General features: G+C 40.5%; 1 protein-coding gene across 1 annotated transcript in view; it reads right to left on the bottom strand.

Annotated features, from left to right (window-relative positions):
• Window positions 1-15,366, bottom strand: part of CCDC180 (coiled-coil domain containing 180) — a 37,906-nt gene extending 22,540 nt beyond the window's left edge. The window contains exons 1-14 of the mRNA XM_034752019.1: window positions 15,216-15,366; window positions 14,366-14,559; window positions 12,326-12,405; window positions 11,242-11,351; window positions 11,030-11,158; window positions 10,749-10,859; window positions 8,257-8,352; window positions 7,179-7,342; window positions 6,804-6,923; window positions 5,802-5,881; window positions 5,201-5,289; window positions 3,227-3,349; window positions 1,734-1,907; window positions 195-310 (exon numbers count right to left, since the gene is read on the bottom strand). Coding sequence (XP_034607910.1) covers window positions 195-310; window positions 1,734-1,907; window positions 3,227-3,349; window positions 5,201-5,289; window positions 5,802-5,881; window positions 6,804-6,923; window positions 7,179-7,342; window positions 8,257-8,352; window positions 10,749-10,859; window positions 11,030-11,158; window positions 11,242-11,351; window positions 12,326-12,405; window positions 14,366-14,559; window positions 15,216-15,284 — 1,655 coding nt within the window. The 5' untranslated portion in view covers window positions 15,285-15,366. The remainder of the gene's footprint in view (window positions 1-194; window positions 311-1,733; window positions 1,908-3,226; window positions 3,350-5,200; window positions 5,290-5,801; window positions 5,882-6,803; window positions 6,924-7,178; window positions 7,343-8,256; window positions 8,353-10,748; window positions 10,860-11,029; window positions 11,159-11,241; window positions 11,352-12,325; window positions 12,406-14,365; window positions 14,560-15,215) is intronic.
• Between the last annotated feature and the right edge of the window lie 2,788 nt (window positions 15,367-18,154).

Raw genomic sequence — 18,154 nt, forward strand, 5'->3', positions numbered from 1 at the left:
GAGCAAATGCAATAAGACAGGAGAGTACATTATTTGACAGTAGTCTTCCTGAAGGTGAAGTAGCTAGTGCAATTTTGGCTTTTCTACAAATGCATTCAAAATGCAACACAAATGTGATTGGAATGGTCTTATCAAGCATTGGACATCCTTCACTCGGAAAGTGTGTCACATTTTCTACCATCCAGAATACATACCCAGCTCTAATGACATCCAGAGAAGCAAAGGCCTTTCCTAAAAGATTCTTCAGCTTTCCCTCAGAGCTTTGTGTCCTCAGTTTGTCCAAAATTATATCCAGATTAGCTTCCCTTATCTAGGCCCATATGAAAAACAAACAATAAGCATAAAGCTGTAAGAAGCCCAAATGTTTCATATCTATTTAGGATTCAAGAAATTAGTTTCATGTACATGTCTGTATTTTAATTATACATTAGACAGTACTTAAAAGGGGCATTATTAAGGTTAACAGGCTCAAAATTTGATCGATCTTGTCTCTAATTCCTTATGTCTATTTACAGCCAGTAGGTTTTCCCCCCAAATCAGAGGCATCAATGCCCTTTAAAAAAGAATCAGTGATCACAGCACTGTGTGTATTTGCCCATGTGTGTAAGAAAGAATAATGGAGGGAAAGCATATAAGGTAAGAGAATTTCACTTTCAAGCTTTCAAGAACTTACTGTAAATAGCTAGCACATGCCTTGTGGGAGTTACATGCATTTACTCCAAGCCTACTGCTCTTTTGCAAACACAACATTTGTCACTGGCCAAGGCAGGTGATGTGAATCCCAGCTGATCAAAACTACTCACGGCAGTGAGGCACTCCAGTGAACCACAGGAAGAGCCAAAGACTCACCTCTGCTTCTGGAGAAAATGGATGCCTCAGCTACCTCCAGAGTCTCACTGATACCTGGACTAGTCGTGGTGGCCCGTAATTTCAGGACCAAAGTAGTTACTGAAGATTCTAACGGGTAGAATTTGCCCAGGCAAAAGAACAATGAAGACTAGATAACATGTGAGAACACCTTTGTCTCAGTTCCCATCTGGGATGTTTGGCCAGGTAAATTCATCAAGCAGCACTACCTCATCCACTTCTTTGGGGCTCTATCAAGTGAGATTGTGATTGATGAACAACAGACATCCAGACTAGGCTTCTATATCCAATAATTCAGTCATCATTGGCACTTACTGCTTCCCCTGCCAAAGGCACAGGGAGATCTGGGAGACTGCACAAGACATTCCAGAAGGGGCAAATTGATCTTACACAGAGAGGGGAGACCATGCTGCTTTCTTTCCAAAAGTTGGCAGGTATGAAAATCATTTAAAGATTCTGAACAATGCCTTCAAAATATCCTTTTATCAAGCCACAGAGCACAAATATGATGTGATAACTCAATATACATGCATGGTTCTGTAACTGCATAACATTTTACTTGTGAATGTGCATGCAACTGTATATGAGTAATGATAAGGTTATAGTTGCTAGAGCTGGAAAATACCAATTTAGATAAATGAGATCATTCCCCTGCCAAGAATAAGATAGTCCCCCTCAGAGGATGTCTCAGATATTAGACTAATACACTTAGCAATTTGCAGCCACCTTCTAAACACAGAAACCATTAGAAACACTCCCACTTTAAGTTGTACTTGCTATAAAGGATTCTTCGAATACCAAAAGCATCTTTTTGCTAGGAAGTGCTTTCTTTATACCACACCAACGTTTTAGACTTTTGATTGTACCTGGTTTAGGTTTTCATGCTTCCGCCGGCACTCATTCAGTTTCACTTGAAGTTCATTTTCTTGCTGGGACAGTTTTAGCTGATGTTCATCCCAGAGGACAATAGCTTGCTGGAAATATTTGTACAAGTCTTTGCAATCCTGTTCAATATGTTTAGCCAGATCCTCAAAGTCTCTCTAAAACAATCAAACGGATAGAACAAATTATCATTAAATTATTATTAGACTATTATCTGAGAGTAGAGATGCGTGAGTAGTAGGGGGATAGCTGACTTGCCACGACTGCCTAGAGGAATCCTACAGTTACCTGATAAAGCAGAAGGTATATCAAGAATCAGAGAACACCATCTTTTTTCATGTCACTACCATCCATTCTGTTCTTGCAACTGTGCTAGTGGGAATTCCATTCCATCAACAATATAATTTCTAGCAGCACCACTTTCAATGACATATTAGATGATTAGAAGATAGCACCACAATGCTGTTTGGACGGGGGTGGGTAGGTAGTAGTCCAATACCTACTCTTCAGAAATTGGAAGCCCTTAGATACCATGACAAAGAGCAAGGCATGAGAACCTGGAAAGGTATTTAGAACCCCAGAGTGTGAAAGAACAACTGCACAGCCTCTGAATTTGAACTACTCTTTTTTCCTTTCTAGTCCTGTAAATTCAATGAACATTTTTCTCACCACTGATAAAATCTAAAACAAAGTGCCAAAGTGGATGAGCCTTGTACATCACTTTTCAGATTATGATATTTATAACTGATATCAGTATATGTACTATAATACTTTATTATTCCAAAACAATGGATGGAAAAATAGCTTTCTAACATCTAATATTCATGTGTAAATACATCAAAATAAAACATATACATATGGCTAAAGCTCAGATCATTTACCAAACAAAAAAATATTCACGTCATCTATCGTTGGTGGATAGTACAGGAAACTCATCTCATTTCCCATATAAATTAGCACAGAATTAGCACAGGTTAAAAACAATAGCTAGTGTAAACAAATAGAAGAGGCCAACAAAATAATAATATTTTGCACTTTACATTATGTTCCATCTTATGATCTCAAAAGGTCACGCAACAAGTCAGTGACAGAGTCGGGAATAAAAACTAGATTGTCCAATTCCCAGCTAGTACTTCAGCTAGAAGTCCATCCATCCCTCCCAAGAGCAGCAACCACAAAGTGGAGCTCTGCATGAGCCCTGAATCATTTAGCCATCTGGAACCTGGAGCACAACAGGCCAGTTGTTTTCATATATAGTTATTGTAAAAATAAAACCAAAAGTTATGAACTATCATTGAATCGCCTCAAGCGTCTCTACAGGATAAGAGGTCAATGATATCATTGCACACTCTCTAACAGAGCATCAATAGAATAATGAAATGAAATGTGAAATTTTAAACCATCACAGACTGCAGGATAGATATTAGATTTGACTATTCTAAGGATGTAATAAAAAGAATGGCCTTAGAAAACGTACATCCATCTGTTCCAGCTCCTGTTCAAACTGACTCTGCAGCCTTCCAACCATCTTGAAGAAGTCAGGATTCACAACTGTTTCAGCCTCTTTCTCTGTGCAAACTTTTAAACTCAACAGTTTATTCTAAAGGAAAGGAATATTATGTTATTGACATGTACCTGGTATGCAGTGTTGTTGTAGCCGTGCTGGTCTCAGGATATTAGAAAGACAAATTAGATGATGTAATATCTTGTACTGGACCAACTTCTGCTGGTGAGAGAGACAAGCTTTCGAGCTACACAGACTCTTCTCCAAGTCTGGACCAAAAGCTCTATGTAAGCTCAAACACTTCTCTCTTACCAACACAAGGTGGTCCAATAAAAGATACTACCTCACCTACCTTGTCTCTCTAATGTACCTGGCATCCCAGTTAACATGTTGAGGTTAAACAAAGTCTTTTGAACCATGTAACATGCATTCTTTTCTTTTGAACTGGTAGTTTTAGAAATAAATATCCAACTTCAGTATCTTTTCCTGAAGAAACTCTAAGTGGAGGAAAAATTAAGCTGGGAATAGGCAGTGGGTGTGCAAGGTGAGGGTATATACCCCTCCCACAGGAAGAGCACTAAGTCTTTGATGACATACTGTTTATAACAATCAGTAATAGTTTCAGAAAATGAATGCCTGTGATATTTGAGTCCTGTGATTGAACTGTAAATACTAGAAAACTGTAAATAATCGATGCTTTGTATTTACGCATAGTCTGTAATCCAAAACTCTCAAATCCCTTTACAAATGTGGATTTAAGCCTCAAAACCTCTTTATGCAGCAGGTCAGTAGTATTATCCCCATTTTAAATATGGACAAATTGAGGTACAGAGGTTAAGTAATTTCCCCAAGGCCACAGAGCAAACCGTGGCCATGCTGGGGTCCTGACTCTCAATCTCCTAGCCTAAGTAGTGGACTCTCTTTGTAGGCCAAAAGCCTAATGGGGAGAAACTGTCTTGAGTAAATTGTACTCCATTTTGCTTATTTTGCTTTATACCCCATTTTGCTAGTTTTGAATTAGTAAGAGGAAATTGTTCTGAGTTTATTCTTTGCTGATGGTGTTAATGATTGTTCTTAGAAGGACAGAAGTTTTATGGCTGTAATTATTGCCTTATTTACATTTGGTGTGTGAGTGAAAAACGTATGGTATACTGAGTAACTGAGAAGGGACAGCTGGGCCGGATGGTCAAGAAGGGCGTGGAGAGGCACCAACTTTATTATCAGAATCACCCAGATGGCAGATTGACGACTCTAAAGCAAGATAAGGAGTTGAGCCAGAGGGACAAGATAAGAAACAGCTGCGGATCCTCCCGACAAGCAACCTTGAATACCTCATGAATGACAGCTCCAGTGTAACACAGCACGGTCCATAGACTTGTATGGGAACTTATTACTATAAAAGAAGGGTGTATTGCCATGGGACTTTGGGTTCTTTCTGCATCAACATCGGAGCTTTGAATGTGTTCAACAGAGGCCCAGCTCCCCTCCCTCGTGTGCAGTTTCAGCTGGCCACTGGAACTGACAGAGCAACACTAAGGATTGGTGACTAAGATCCAGCTACAGAATCTTTTGGTGTGTGCGCGTGCATGTGAATGGAAGCATATGCTGATTTTAATGCTTAAATTGTACTCTCAATAAACGCGGCGTATTGCCTTATCCCCTTTAAAAAGATTCCGTGTGATTCTTATAAGCATAACATCTTCCCTCCACTAAATTAGTATTTGTTGCTGCTATTCTACATGTTCCAAATACAAATGCCACGTTATTGTGAAGAAAAGTACACAACATCGTTTTGACTAACAGGATGAAAGAGAACTTTGTGAGTAATTTGTGTTGTCATGCTGAAATAGTGGGTCTCAAACCAGACATTATACTGGATGATCTGCTGCTACCAAAATCCTTCATTGGGTCTCTAAATTCAGCAACTTTCATTCTCATGACACTGACCTTGCATAGCTGTACAGTGTCCAAACATTCCTGGCAAACTCTCTCATATTGGATGCGAATTATCATCATATGCTGCACATTATGGGTGTCTTTAAAAAAGAAGGAAAGGAAATAAGAGTCCAGTGTGAAGACTTCATCATTTCACATTGTAGCACATGTGACTATGACTGAACAGTTGTGTCTAGCCTCACTCTACCCTAGTGGCATGCTTGACTCTCATGTATGGGCATTACCAGCCTACACCACAAGGCTGCCTCTACCCAAATTTTTTTGCCATTATGCTTAGTAATGGTGAACTGTTATTTTTATTACATTCTAACACTGTCTGTGCTGCTAAACAGGCTACAAATATCAAAACAGTTCCTGCCTGGAAAGTTTATAGTCTAGAAGACACACATATAGAAAGACAAGGCATACTGCAAAAATTAGAGGATGGAAACACTTTAGATAATTTTTTTTCTCATTCTAAAGAGAAAAAAACCTGAGAGACCAAGATCAGGACAGCATATGTATGTACAGACACACAGTACAGTTCAATCATGGCCTTAGAAATAAAATGATTGCTTAAATCCCAATTCATTGTCGTGAATTCCTTGCTTACCTATATACTTGTTTAAAGCCACAAGAGATTCGTACCATTCATTTATCTCAGCTTTTGAATGTGTCGGAGGCAACAAATCACTATCAAAATAGGAAACAAGAGACACAATGTCATACATAATCCATTCCAGTTCTCAATGGGTTAAAACTGTGAAGTAGTATAATAGCACTATTGTTTTTCCACATTTTGTTTGTTAGAAGACAGATTTTCAGCCAAATCAGCAAGGCAAAACCATAAAGATGCCTGCAATTTCTGCAAAAAAGCTGCCTTCTGGAAAATGGGTGAATTGTTATCTGTTTAGTTGCTATATTAATTTTAAAATGAAAAGGACTCATTACTTTAAAATTACAATATTTTAATAGGTTATACACATAGCAACTTTTCTGGTTTAGAATGGAAGGTGTCCCAGATATACAGTATGAGATTTCCTTTGTCTCCTCTGCTGATTATTTACTATATACTAAATTCTCACGCCATTCCCAAGAGAGGCACTCAAACTTTTCAGTCAGGCCAAGTTAGGGTTATGGGATTTTCACCTACCCATTCATCCTGACTTGCCACTATTTATACTGTACTTTCAGAGCCACTGACTTCTCTTCTTTAGAGTTTTTACATCAGGCTTATTCAAAGAAATTTGGGGTCTGATAGATCATATTCGCTAGGTGCCACCCCCCTTCCATTTCACTTTATCTACATGGATGTTACAGACATTTTGGGGGCCCGAGCTCCAGTCCCTGGTACAATTGTCCCCCCCTTCCCTCCTTCTTATCATCTCTGTACATCACTACTTGCAGCTACTTGATGTTGCTAATAATGAAACATTTAATGACCCCTTCATTCAACACAATCTGCCCATTGAAAACCATGAGCATCACCTCACCGGTGAAAGATAAAAAGAAGTTTGGGGGCTCATTTAGTACTGTGTTGGTCCATTTTACAGTGGTAAATCAGGTGCATTATTCATTGTAGCAAGAAACATTTTTTCTGTCTCTCGCGTCATACCAAAGTACTTGCAGAAGCTCCATTCTCTTTCTACTAAGTGAAATCTGGTCCTTTATCATGTTCTCCAAGTCTCTTTTTACAGCTGTGGGTTCCTTTACCTCCTTCCTTGCCATAAATTCTCTGCAGGACACAAGTAACCATTTAAATAAAGATATGTTTGGGACAATCTGTATCTTGACATCTAAAAGTTATTTTGAACCAGATAGATTTAACCCCAGTCACTAAAAAGGAGCATAAATGCCAACATAATTCCTTGAACACTGTTAGCTTTACAAAGAGAACAGAATCAAAGATTATTTTGTAACAAACACAAATGGGGTCTTGTCATTTAGTTTTAATCCTACTAAAAATATAATCTGTTGCAGAAGTATGGACCTGAAACTGCGAACCACATAGTCCTTCTGTATGATTTTCCAGTCCTTCAGCCTCTCTTGCCACTTGAGCCATTGAGACAGCTCCCTCTTCAGGTCTGCCTCCATCAGATTAACAAACAACTTGGCTATTGCCCTCTGATTGGCTAGGAGGGCTTGGTTTATCATCTGTGTATTAGAAGATACAAAGAGGAATAAAGGGCAGCACAAAGCATACAAAAATTTGACAGCTATTGTTTTTTAATCCAGTGGGAAAATGAGGAGTATTTTGTACAATACAGAACACTCCTCCTAAATTGGGATGACTGATTTGTTTGAAGAACAGCACTGAACAAATCAAGAAGTCACAGATTCAGACATAGCACAATAATAGCCATATGCAATTTGAGAGGGTTTTAGACTTCCTCTGAAGCACAAGGTATTAGACAGTGATGACCTTGTCTACAGTCAGGAAATGTCCCATGGCTGTGGAGCTGCAACAGTGGGAGATTTCTTGAAAACTTCCATCTTAGGCACAGCCTTAGAGGCAAGATACTAGACATAATGGCCCAGTTGTATGATCCAGTAAGGTAAATGCTATAAATATAAAAATATGTTGAAAGAAAAGCCTTCACACAATATGCCCAGTTGAATTACACGAGTGAGCAAATGCTCTGATTTTGATCATATCGCTGTCAGCACTTAGCTTGAGGGAACAGTATATATTAAAAGTGAAGGATGTTTTCTTTCCCTAATAGACAGTAACAAGGTATATAAAATGGACCTATATATTTCAGAATGGAATGATTTGTTGAGTACTGGAAAATACTGATGTATGTCAGAGAGATAAGACAGCATCTGCATGGAGGAAACTGCAGGTGAAAAAAGTTATGAGAAATGATGATTCAGCTCTTGTATCTTTTCATTGTTAAGGAGGTATGATAAGTTTGAAAGAGAGGTAGAAAAGTGACTAACACTTCCAGACTGAAAGAGGAAGAAAATTAATCACTCCTTACAGTACACCGGGAATATTCCATCTTGCTACTTTCTCTATAGCCTCTCAGACAAAGGAATGACTGCATCTATCAATATGAAAGATTTACCATGGCTTCAGTATGTATGAACCTGTGCACATCAGAGAGTGAGAGATAAGAAATATCCTCCAGAATCTTGGTATATTTCCTCAGTAAATCTTTTATCTGGGAAACCAAAGGAAAGAGAAAAAGAAAGAGCCCAAAAAGTCAGTATTTCTTAAGATAAGTGATCTGAAATAAGACATAGATGTTTTGTTTCTTTAAAAAAAAAAAAGAAAAAAAAAATTCAGTTGACTGAAATACACAGTCATAGCACAGATTCAAAGCTGGATGTATGACTTAAAATAAAACAAACTATTGTATTTTTCTTCTAAAATGTGATACCGTTAATAAAAACATGGCTGTATCAAACATTTTAATAAGAATTACTAAAATCAACTGCTTCTTAATATACGTCACCCTTTAGATCAGTGGTTCTCAACGAGGGGTGTGTGTACCCCTATGGGTACACAGAGGTCATCTGGGGGAGGGAGGAAGGGGGAACCATCAACTCATCTAGACATTTGCCTAGTTTTACAACAGGCTACATAAAAAGCACTAGCGAAGTCAGTACAAACTAAAATTTCATACAATGACTTGTTTATACTGCTCTATATACTATACACTGAAATAGAAGTACAATATTATATTTCAAATTGATTTATTTTATAATTATATGGTAAAAATGAGAAAGTCAGCAATTTTTTAGTAATAGTGTGCTGTGACACTTTTGTATTTTTATGTCTGATTTTGTAAGCAAGCAGTTTTTAAGTTATGTGAAACGTGGGGTACGTAAGAAATCAAACTTCTGAAAGGGGTACAGTAGTCTGGAAAGGTTGAGAGCTACTGCTGTAGATCACTGCAGACAGGTTGCAAGCCAAGTCAAACATTTGAATCAACTTCCTGTTAGACATTTACAGCCAAATCTCAGGCCCCATTTAAACAACAGCACTGGGCACACAAGCCTCTTACTGCTGTATATGTGTCGCTAAGGAACAGGACTGGAAGTCAAACAATCTGAGCTGTATTTCTAGCACTGTCACAACCTCCTGTGTGGCTCTGGACAACTCATCCAACTCTCTGATCCTCAATTTACCCACTTGTAAAATAGGAATATTATTCCCCCGTACATCGCAGAGGTGTTGTGAGGAGATTCTTAAATAGGGATAAGAAAATAAGGCACTTATTTGTCCCATTAGTATAGCATCTGAGCACTTCATAAGTTTTAATGTATTTATCCTCACAACCCCTCTGTGAGATGGGGAAATACTAGTATCTCCACTTTACAGACAGACCTAGGACCCAGAGAGAATAAGTGACTTGCTCAAGAGCGAAAAGGAAGTCTTTTGCAAAGCAGGAAACTGAAACTAGGCCTTCCATATCCCTGGCTTGCGCCCTAACCAATGAGTGTTTTCTTGCTAAACACTTATACCATACTTTTCATCTGTAAAAGATACTATTGTATCTTTTAAAAGAGCTTTGAAAAGATGGGCAATATCATTATCTCCATTTTACTGATGGGAAAAGCGAGGCACAGAGCAGTTTCATGGCTCATAGGTAAGGCGCTATATGCCTGATCCTGATACATGCAATGACTTTTTATTATGAACAGTATTGTATTTCATATTTTGATACAGTTCGTATGAAAGACTGGCAAAACAAGTAATAGGTTAAGTGATAACCTAATGTTGAAGCTTGAAGTAAAACTGTTCATTATCAATGTTACAGGAGATCTAACATACTTCAGAAGACAGGTACTTAAGTGCCAAGGATGATTTTGTTTGTTTACTTGTTTCCATCATGTATGGAATTATTCAGTGACTGACTCATTACAGCCAGGCTTCTTTCTTTTCCCAGGTTCCTTGGGAATAAGTTGAGAAAGATATAGCATGGGTGAAAGAAAAATAGCAGTCCTGATGAGTTGAGAAGATTCTGTTGTTGACATTGGTTCCCACTGTAATACTAGCATGTGTTTTTGTATGCAACCGTTTGCATATGTGCCTAGAGTGAAGCATTTTATAAATCCAAATAAATAAAAGATGAGCAACCCTTCCTTTTAAAGAGGTTTCTATTGTTTAAAAGGCTGGAAATGTTACACTGGTAGTCACAATGGCTAATCAGATAGTACATAGAAGTTACTAGTGGTGGTGTTTTATTTGCATGCTAACAAATACTTTAGGGTCTGATCATGGCTTTACGCTAGAACAACCAAGCAGCGGCAGAAGGAAGAATCAGACACCTCACATACACCTACATGGCCTCTTCATGTCTCTGCTGCAGGTGCCGGGACTGGGGAGGGAGGAAGCAGAGGCTGTGAATGTGGTACACATCTCTCCCCACCTGTGCAGGTGGGTAGAGAATGACAGGATAATCCCGCAAAGGAAGGCAGTAATCTGCTACTGGTCAGGGCCGGTAGCAGAATACTACCCATAGGGAGCAAGTTGCTACATGCTCCTTACCCAGGGTTAGGAACAAATTCTGAATCCAGCAGTTAATTAATAACCATTCAAACTTTAGCTCACTTTCTCAGCTCGAGCCACTTCAAGCTTTATTAAGGTTTCATCCATCTCTTTAATCCACTGCCTTCTATACAAAGACTCCTGGGAGATGGCATCCCATAACTCCCCAAAACTCTGTAAGAAGAAATGTAATGTCAGTCCCATTGAAAAACTAAAAATGAAAAATACGACTGCAGCAGGAGGTAGAAATAGGCATTATATATACACATGGCAAGCAAAGAAAAAAAAAAGAGAGACAAGGGCTTGAGCTAGAGAATTAGATTAAATCAAATACACTCCCTTACTGTGATTGAAAAGGCTTCCAGATCAGTGTCACTTTCAATCTTTTTGAACAGAAGTTCAATAGCTCTATCAGATTCTGACAGTTTTGTCAAAAGCAACTTTCCAGACTCCAAAATGAATGGTTCCATTTCCTAAAACAGGCAGGTATAGGAGTCAGATATTGGGTACTAGGCCTTGACACTTATGTAACACTCCAGACTACCTAGCGTCTCACCCTCCCAATGCAGGCTAACTCCTGCTGTAACACAGCCACTGCTTCATTATGACGGCCTCGTCTGCGCTCTGAGAGGCGTTCAATGATATTGCTGTTTGTCTTCTCAGGAACTGCCGAGGAAGAAAATAAAGATGATGCAGACTGGATGTGTTGCTGCAGAATGTCTAATGTAGCCACCAACGCATTATCAACATTAAGATCTCTGGGCTTTGTGCAACAGGAAAGATCCTTACACAATACAAAAGGGCACAGATTATAATAGCACTCTGCAATTATACAGCACTTTTTATCCTATGATGCCAAAACACTTTGAAGACATTTATTAAGTCTCACATTCCCTCTGTAAGGTAGGCGAATATTATCTCCATTTTCACAGATGGGGAAAATTATGCCAAAGAGCTGTTAAGTGACTTGCCAAATAGTAAAGACACAGAACAGAACCCAGGAAATATTGATGCCCATTCCCCTGCTCCAGCCTCTAGAAAACGTTGTCTTTAATTTTCACACATGAACAAGTTTTTGAGTGAAAAATTCAGAGGGAACCTTGAACCAATATTAATGCAGTATCACATAATTATCTGGAGAATATTTGTAGTGGAGAAAGGCAGGGGCCCTTGGTATACAATGGAAAGATATGGATTTTAATAGGTGACACACTATGTGAGATATGGGAGCTCTATGATAAATATTTGCCCATTATTTTTTAACAAAACAGTGTTAAAGTGCTTTTCATATCACAGAAAATCTGCAAGGGTAAAGGTTAATACGTATTATATTGTAAAGAATGGTTCTCTGAAAGCCAAATACTGATTTTTAATGTTTGTTATTAATATTTGTTTCTGTAATAGACAAAAGCACACAAGCTATTAAATTCACTCCTCAGATAAACAGGTGAAACTCCACTGACATCAAAGGACTTGGGCTTGCTTATATTAGGGCTGAATTTGACTCTATGTCTATACATTCTGAATAATCAAACAAGTACAAAAATACAATAAATGTTTCTGTGATTATTCCCTCCCCTCCATCTGGGAAATTCCTAAAGTATCATAAAAAATAACAAGTTTAAGTTAGTAAAATTTACTAATGAAATCACTGAGGCCTCTGACTTCCCGGGCTGCAATCACATCTTCACTTTCTTGAGCTTTTCGAAATGTAATTTCCCTGAAATAGAAACAGAGATGAAAGCCTTGACCTATGCCATACAAGGAAAAGTAGGGATCTCCAAAAGGCATTGCTTCACATTTTGTAAATTAGATTCATTTCCAAAAAATCTAAATGACCATAAGTATCATCACAACTTTAGTGAATTTGGAGGGGCTAGTGTTTCACAGAATGAATGTTATTTTCCCAGATGAAGTGGGCCAAATTAATTAATTATCATAGCTCATTTGGTGAAAACAACCCAAAATACGATGACATAACATCAACAAATCCCAGATTTAAATACATACTAACTATAGAGGCAATCTACAAAAAGTAAGGCAAGCTTTAGGCAAAAGTACTTGAAACTAGAACATTTTTCTGCCCTCTGACTCTTCCATTCAGTGGGGCACAATGTATTTCTCTATTTGGTTGTTCGATAAAAAGAAAACACTAGTTGGATAGACTGTTTGCATCACTTCTGAAACTATCATCTTCTTATGTTCTGCTATGAGAGCGATGACCAATTCTCAATTAGGACAGATCTGACTTCCCTCACAGATAACAGGTATTTGCCAGCAGGAACATCTCTCACGGGTTTTACAAATGCATTGGAGACAGAAACCTTTCATGGGAGGTTAAAATGTGTCAGTTTTGTTAATGCAGGTATCACTTTTGTACAACTTGGATTTTAATTTTACTTCCACTTCTGGTCATGGCTATGGTCACACACTGAACAGCATATTTGTTCTCTTTCAGTGATTTTCCAGATGCGATATTCTTACTTTACAAGTTCAAAGATTATTTTGCTCATTGCAAAGTCCACCTAGGACCTGTAAATCCAACTATGATCTCTCCCCCTCTTACATCTTGACTGTTAATAGAGATTCTGCAATTAGAACTTAGCAGACACTTTGTTCAGGATGCATGAAGCAGAACAGAATATTTTAATTCTTCCGAAGTTGATTTACACCAATGGTCTAACAGAAGTAGAATTTTGTTCATAGTTAATAGGTGCATCAGATTTAAAGACATACAAAACATTAATCTATTTAGCAAGGAACCCTTTTTACATAGTCACTTTTCTAAAAATAAATGCAATTTAAAGTAAGACCAATGAAAATTGTGCATAGTTCTAGACCATTTTAAATAAAAAAGTAGTACAATACCTTTTAAAAATGAAAACCATAATATGCAGCCCTCTACAAACATTGAGTAATTAATCCTCACAAATCCATGTGCAGTAGGCCAGTATTACCCCTCTTTACAGCTAGGAAAACTGAGTTACATGGAAGTTGAGTAATTTGCCCAATGCTACAGAGGGAGTTATTGCCAGAACCACGATTAAAATTCAGGGAGTTCCTAGCTTTCAGTCCCATGCTCAAACCTCACTGCTCCTTTTTGACCTGAGTAGCTAGGGCCAAAATGTGGGGGTCTAGTGGGTTGTTTTGGTTAGGAGGAGAAATTGATGTTGGAGTCAGGTCTTTCTTTGATGCAATCCTGTTTATTTACAAAGAATGTACGAAGTCCTGTTTCCCTCAACACAGCAGGTGACAGTTTCTTTGCTCACAGTTCAAAGCCCCTTTCCAGCTAGCACTTAGACCAAAAGTTCTCTCGCTAGGCCTTTCTCAGGGCCACATTCCCAGTGCTTGCTCTGGCTGCATCCTTGGCTTTCTGCTATTTTTCTCCCGGCTTCTCTGCTGTTTCTTTTTCTCCTCCTCTCACAAAGACAGACACACACACTTCCACCAAACAATACCTACTGACAGCCCTCCACCCACATGTGCCTTTGCTTTGGGTGGTGACATGTACCTTTGTTCTGGGTGGAAGCTGCTATTGTTTCAGCTGGTTCCATAAAGGAGCTTAACTGTTTCTTACATGTATCAGTAATGAAGGTTGGCTGTGATACCCGCTAGTTTCAAAGAGGTTTAACCCAACCTATAACCATATATAATTATAAATGTATACTTCCAATCTATACCTGTACAACACTGGATTTTCAGTGAAGTCATCATTGGGCATTCCCTCAACCCATTTCTGCTGGCGATGAGATAACAGTCCTTTCCCAGCACACATTTCCAAGTCCCTAACCACAGGAATCCTTCCACTGTTCATAGGAAACTTATGTTGCTCTGCCTTGTTTCTCACTTCCTCCAGAGAGCGTACTAAGTTCACCTTCATAAAAACATAATCAAGGTGTTAAAATTCTCAGTAATCCACTGAAGGCAGAGAAGATCAAAGAAGCTGCACTGAATAAAAGTGGCTGAATAGGAGATAAAGTAATAAACAATTCTTTGCACTTATTTTTGTGCACACTTTGCACTTTCATCCAAGGTTCTTTACAAAATGAGCAAGAACATCCCCCTTTTAACAGATGGGGAAACCGAGGCACAGAAAGGTTATGTAACTTGCTTAAGGTCACACAGCAAGTCAGTGGCAGAGTCAGGAACAGAAATTAGGCAACCCTGACTTCAAGTCCCATGCTCCAACCACTAAGCCATGCTGATTTTCCTTTTAAAAATTAGACCAGCTGTATACACTAGCCAAATCCTTCTGAGTCTGGCAAACTAAGCCTCTGAATTTATCCATCATTGCCATGTCATTAACATAGCACATTTTAGCTTTGGCAAATACATTCTGAGGTTCAAAAGATACAGAGCAGGACCTTAAAAGGTTTGTTGGGGAGGGCACCCTGACGACATTAAAATTATTTTCTGCTAAAACAAACCAAAAATCCAAAAGGTCCAAATTCATCTCTGGTCTAACTCTACTGAATTCACAACAGCAAGAACAAAACAATAAATTTGGCTTAGACTCTGATGTTTCTGTACCTCATCGTCGAAGATCTGCCTGTAGACTTTCCCACTGGGGACAACACGTACTGCTCCCACCAGCACCATGTTGCAAAGTGCTCCGTTGTTGGCTTGTTTGCAGAACAATTTCCTTGCACCAACTTGGGGGAGGGGGCACAGAGAGAAGGAGGCATGAGAATTAAATCTTTAAAAGAACACCATCAACTTTAGAATTAGACATCGATCTGAAAAATTTGCACCTTTATATCATTATAAATATACACCACAATTACTATAACTTAAAGATGGAAAAATACTGGTGGTTTCTTTACTTTGTGCATTTGACAGGACTGCCCTGGGTGGGGATGAGACTTGCCTATCACCTAGCTATTCTGCAACACCCCACAAGGGCTATTCCAGCAGGCAAGCAAATTGGTAAATAAGCCCAATGGACTGTGATGGGATGTTAGATGGGGTGGGATCTGAGTTACTACTGAGAATTCTTTCCTGGGCCTCTGGCTGGTGAGTCTTGCCCACATGCTCAGGGTTTAACTAGGGTTACCATACGTCCGGTTTTTCCCGGACATGTCCGGCTTTTCGGCAATCAACCCCCCCGTCCGGGGGGAATTGCCAAAAAGCCGAACATGTCCGGGAAAAATACCAGCCAGGCACTTCCTCTCCCGCGGCTGCTCTGCTCCTCCCCTGACTGAGGCTAGGTCTATACTACCCGCCTGAATCGGCGGGTAGAAATCGACCTCTCGGGGATCGATTTATCGCGTCCCGTTGGGACGCGACAATCGATCCCCAAATCGGCGCTCTTACTCCACCAGCGGAGGTGGTAGTAAGCGCCGCCGACAGAAAGCCGCAGAAGTCGATTTTGCCGCCGTCCTGACAACGGGGTAAGTCGGCTGCGATACGTCGAATTCAGCTACGCTATTCACGTAGCTGAGTTTGCGTATCTTAAATCGACTCCCCCCTGTAGTGTAGATGTACCCTCAGACTTTGGCTCTGTTTAAGAGCCAAGCTGCTCGAGCCAGCGCTACCGGCTTCGGGCGGCCCCCGTGCCTCCGGACCCTGCGCCGCCGGAGCAGAGCAGCTGGAGCCGGGGAGGAGAAGTGCCCGGCCGGCGGCTGGGGTCCGGAGTCAAGGGGGCTGCCCAAAGCCGGTAGTGCTGGCGCGGGCAGCTTGGCTCTTAAACACAGCCGAAGTCTGAGTCCGGGGAGGAGCAGAGCAGCTGGAGCCGGGGAGGAGAAGTGCCCGGCCGGGGGCGCAGGGTCCGAAGGCATAGGGGCTGCCCGGAGCCCGCGTGCTACCGGCTTCATGGTTTGCCGGGCAGCCTCCAGACCCTGCACCCCCGGCTGGGCGCTTCCCCTCCCAGGCTCCAGCTGCGCTGGGGAAGCACCGGCCGGGGGCGCAGGATCTGGAGGCTGCCCGGCAAACCGTAAAGCCGATAGTGCTCGGGCAGCCCTTTTCGCGTGGCTGGGAGGGAGGAGGGGAGTTAGGGCGGGGACTTTGGAGAAGGGGCGGGGAAAGGGCGGAGTTGGGGCGGGGCCGGGGGGTGTGAAAGGGGTGGGGCTAGGGGCCGTGGAGTGTCCTCTTTTTTTATTTTTTAAATATGGTAACCCTAGTTTAATTGATTGCCATATTTGGGGTTGGGAAGGAATTTTCCTCCAGGGCAGATTGGCAGAGGCCCTGGGGGTTTTTCGCCTTCCTCTGCAGCGTGGGGTACGGGTCACTTGCTGGAAGATTCTCTGCACCTTGAAGTCTTTAAACCATGATTTGAGGACTTCAATGGCTCAGACGGAGGTTTGATACAGGAGTGGGTGGGTAAGATTTTGTGGCCTGCATTGTGCAGGAGGTCAGACTGGATGATCATAATGGTCCCTTCTGACCTTGAAGTCTATGGGGCAATTTTCATGGTTCTCTAATCTGTACCAGGCATCAGGGCAATCCCAGGCAGCCCCCAGGATAGGAAAAACATCTTGTCCTCATTGCCTCTCCCAGTCCATAAACTTAAACTCAGCATTGGCACAGGGGTGGATTTGGGTTTCTGGGTGCAGGCAGTTTTGTCCTTGAAAGACCCTTAATAAACAGGGGAACAGAAAAGTTTATATGTTTTTAATTAATTTTTAAAAACTCAAGACAAACTGTTAAAAGCACACTAAGAAACAGATATACTTTGAAGTCAATAAAAAAAATTCGAGTTGCCATTATCCCATTTAAGAGAAATATTGTTCCTCACTGAAGGCTTTTAAAAAAAAAATAATTACATAGGCCCTGATCCTGTAAGTGACTTCATGAGAGTGGATCCCTGTGCCTACATAGTCTCACTGAAATCATTGGGATCCACACAGGCACAAGGATCTGCCAGGCAGAGTCACCTGCAAGATCAGGGCTTTAAGAGAAATGTTATGAAAAGCTTCTACCTACAGAAACTCAGAAAACAACAAGGAGTCTGGTGGCATCTTAAAGATTTATTTGGGCATAAGCTTTCATGGGTAAAAAACCCACTTCTTCAGATGCATCAAAAAACAATGACGATGACCATCCCGAAAACTATTAATGAAGACCACAGCTGTGAATTTCCAGTGTTTCTTCCATAACCTATCAGAGGGGTAGCCATGTTAGTCTGAATCTGTAAAAAGCAACAGAGGGTCCTGTGGCACCTTTGAGACTAACAGAAGTACTGGGAGCATAAGCTTTCGTGGGTAAGAACCTCACTTCTTCAGATGCAAGTAATGGAAATTTCCAGAGGCAGGTATATATCAGTGTGGAGATAACGAGGTTAGTTCAATCAGGGAGGGTGAGGTGCTCTGCTAGCAGTTGAGGTGTGAACACCAAGGGAGGAGAAACTGTTTCTGTAGTTGGATAGCCATTCACAGTCTTTGTTTAATCCTGATCTGATGGTGTCAAATTTGCAAATGAACTGGAGCTCAGCAGTTTCTCTTTGGAGTCTGGTCCTGAAGTTTTTTTGCTGT

Source organism: Trachemys scripta, chromosome 17, assembly GCF_013100865.1.
Source record: "Trachemys scripta elegans isolate TJP31775 chromosome 17, CAS_Tse_1.0, whole genome shotgun sequence".
Lineage (NCBI taxonomy): Eukaryota > Metazoa > Chordata > Testudines > Emydidae > Trachemys > Trachemys scripta.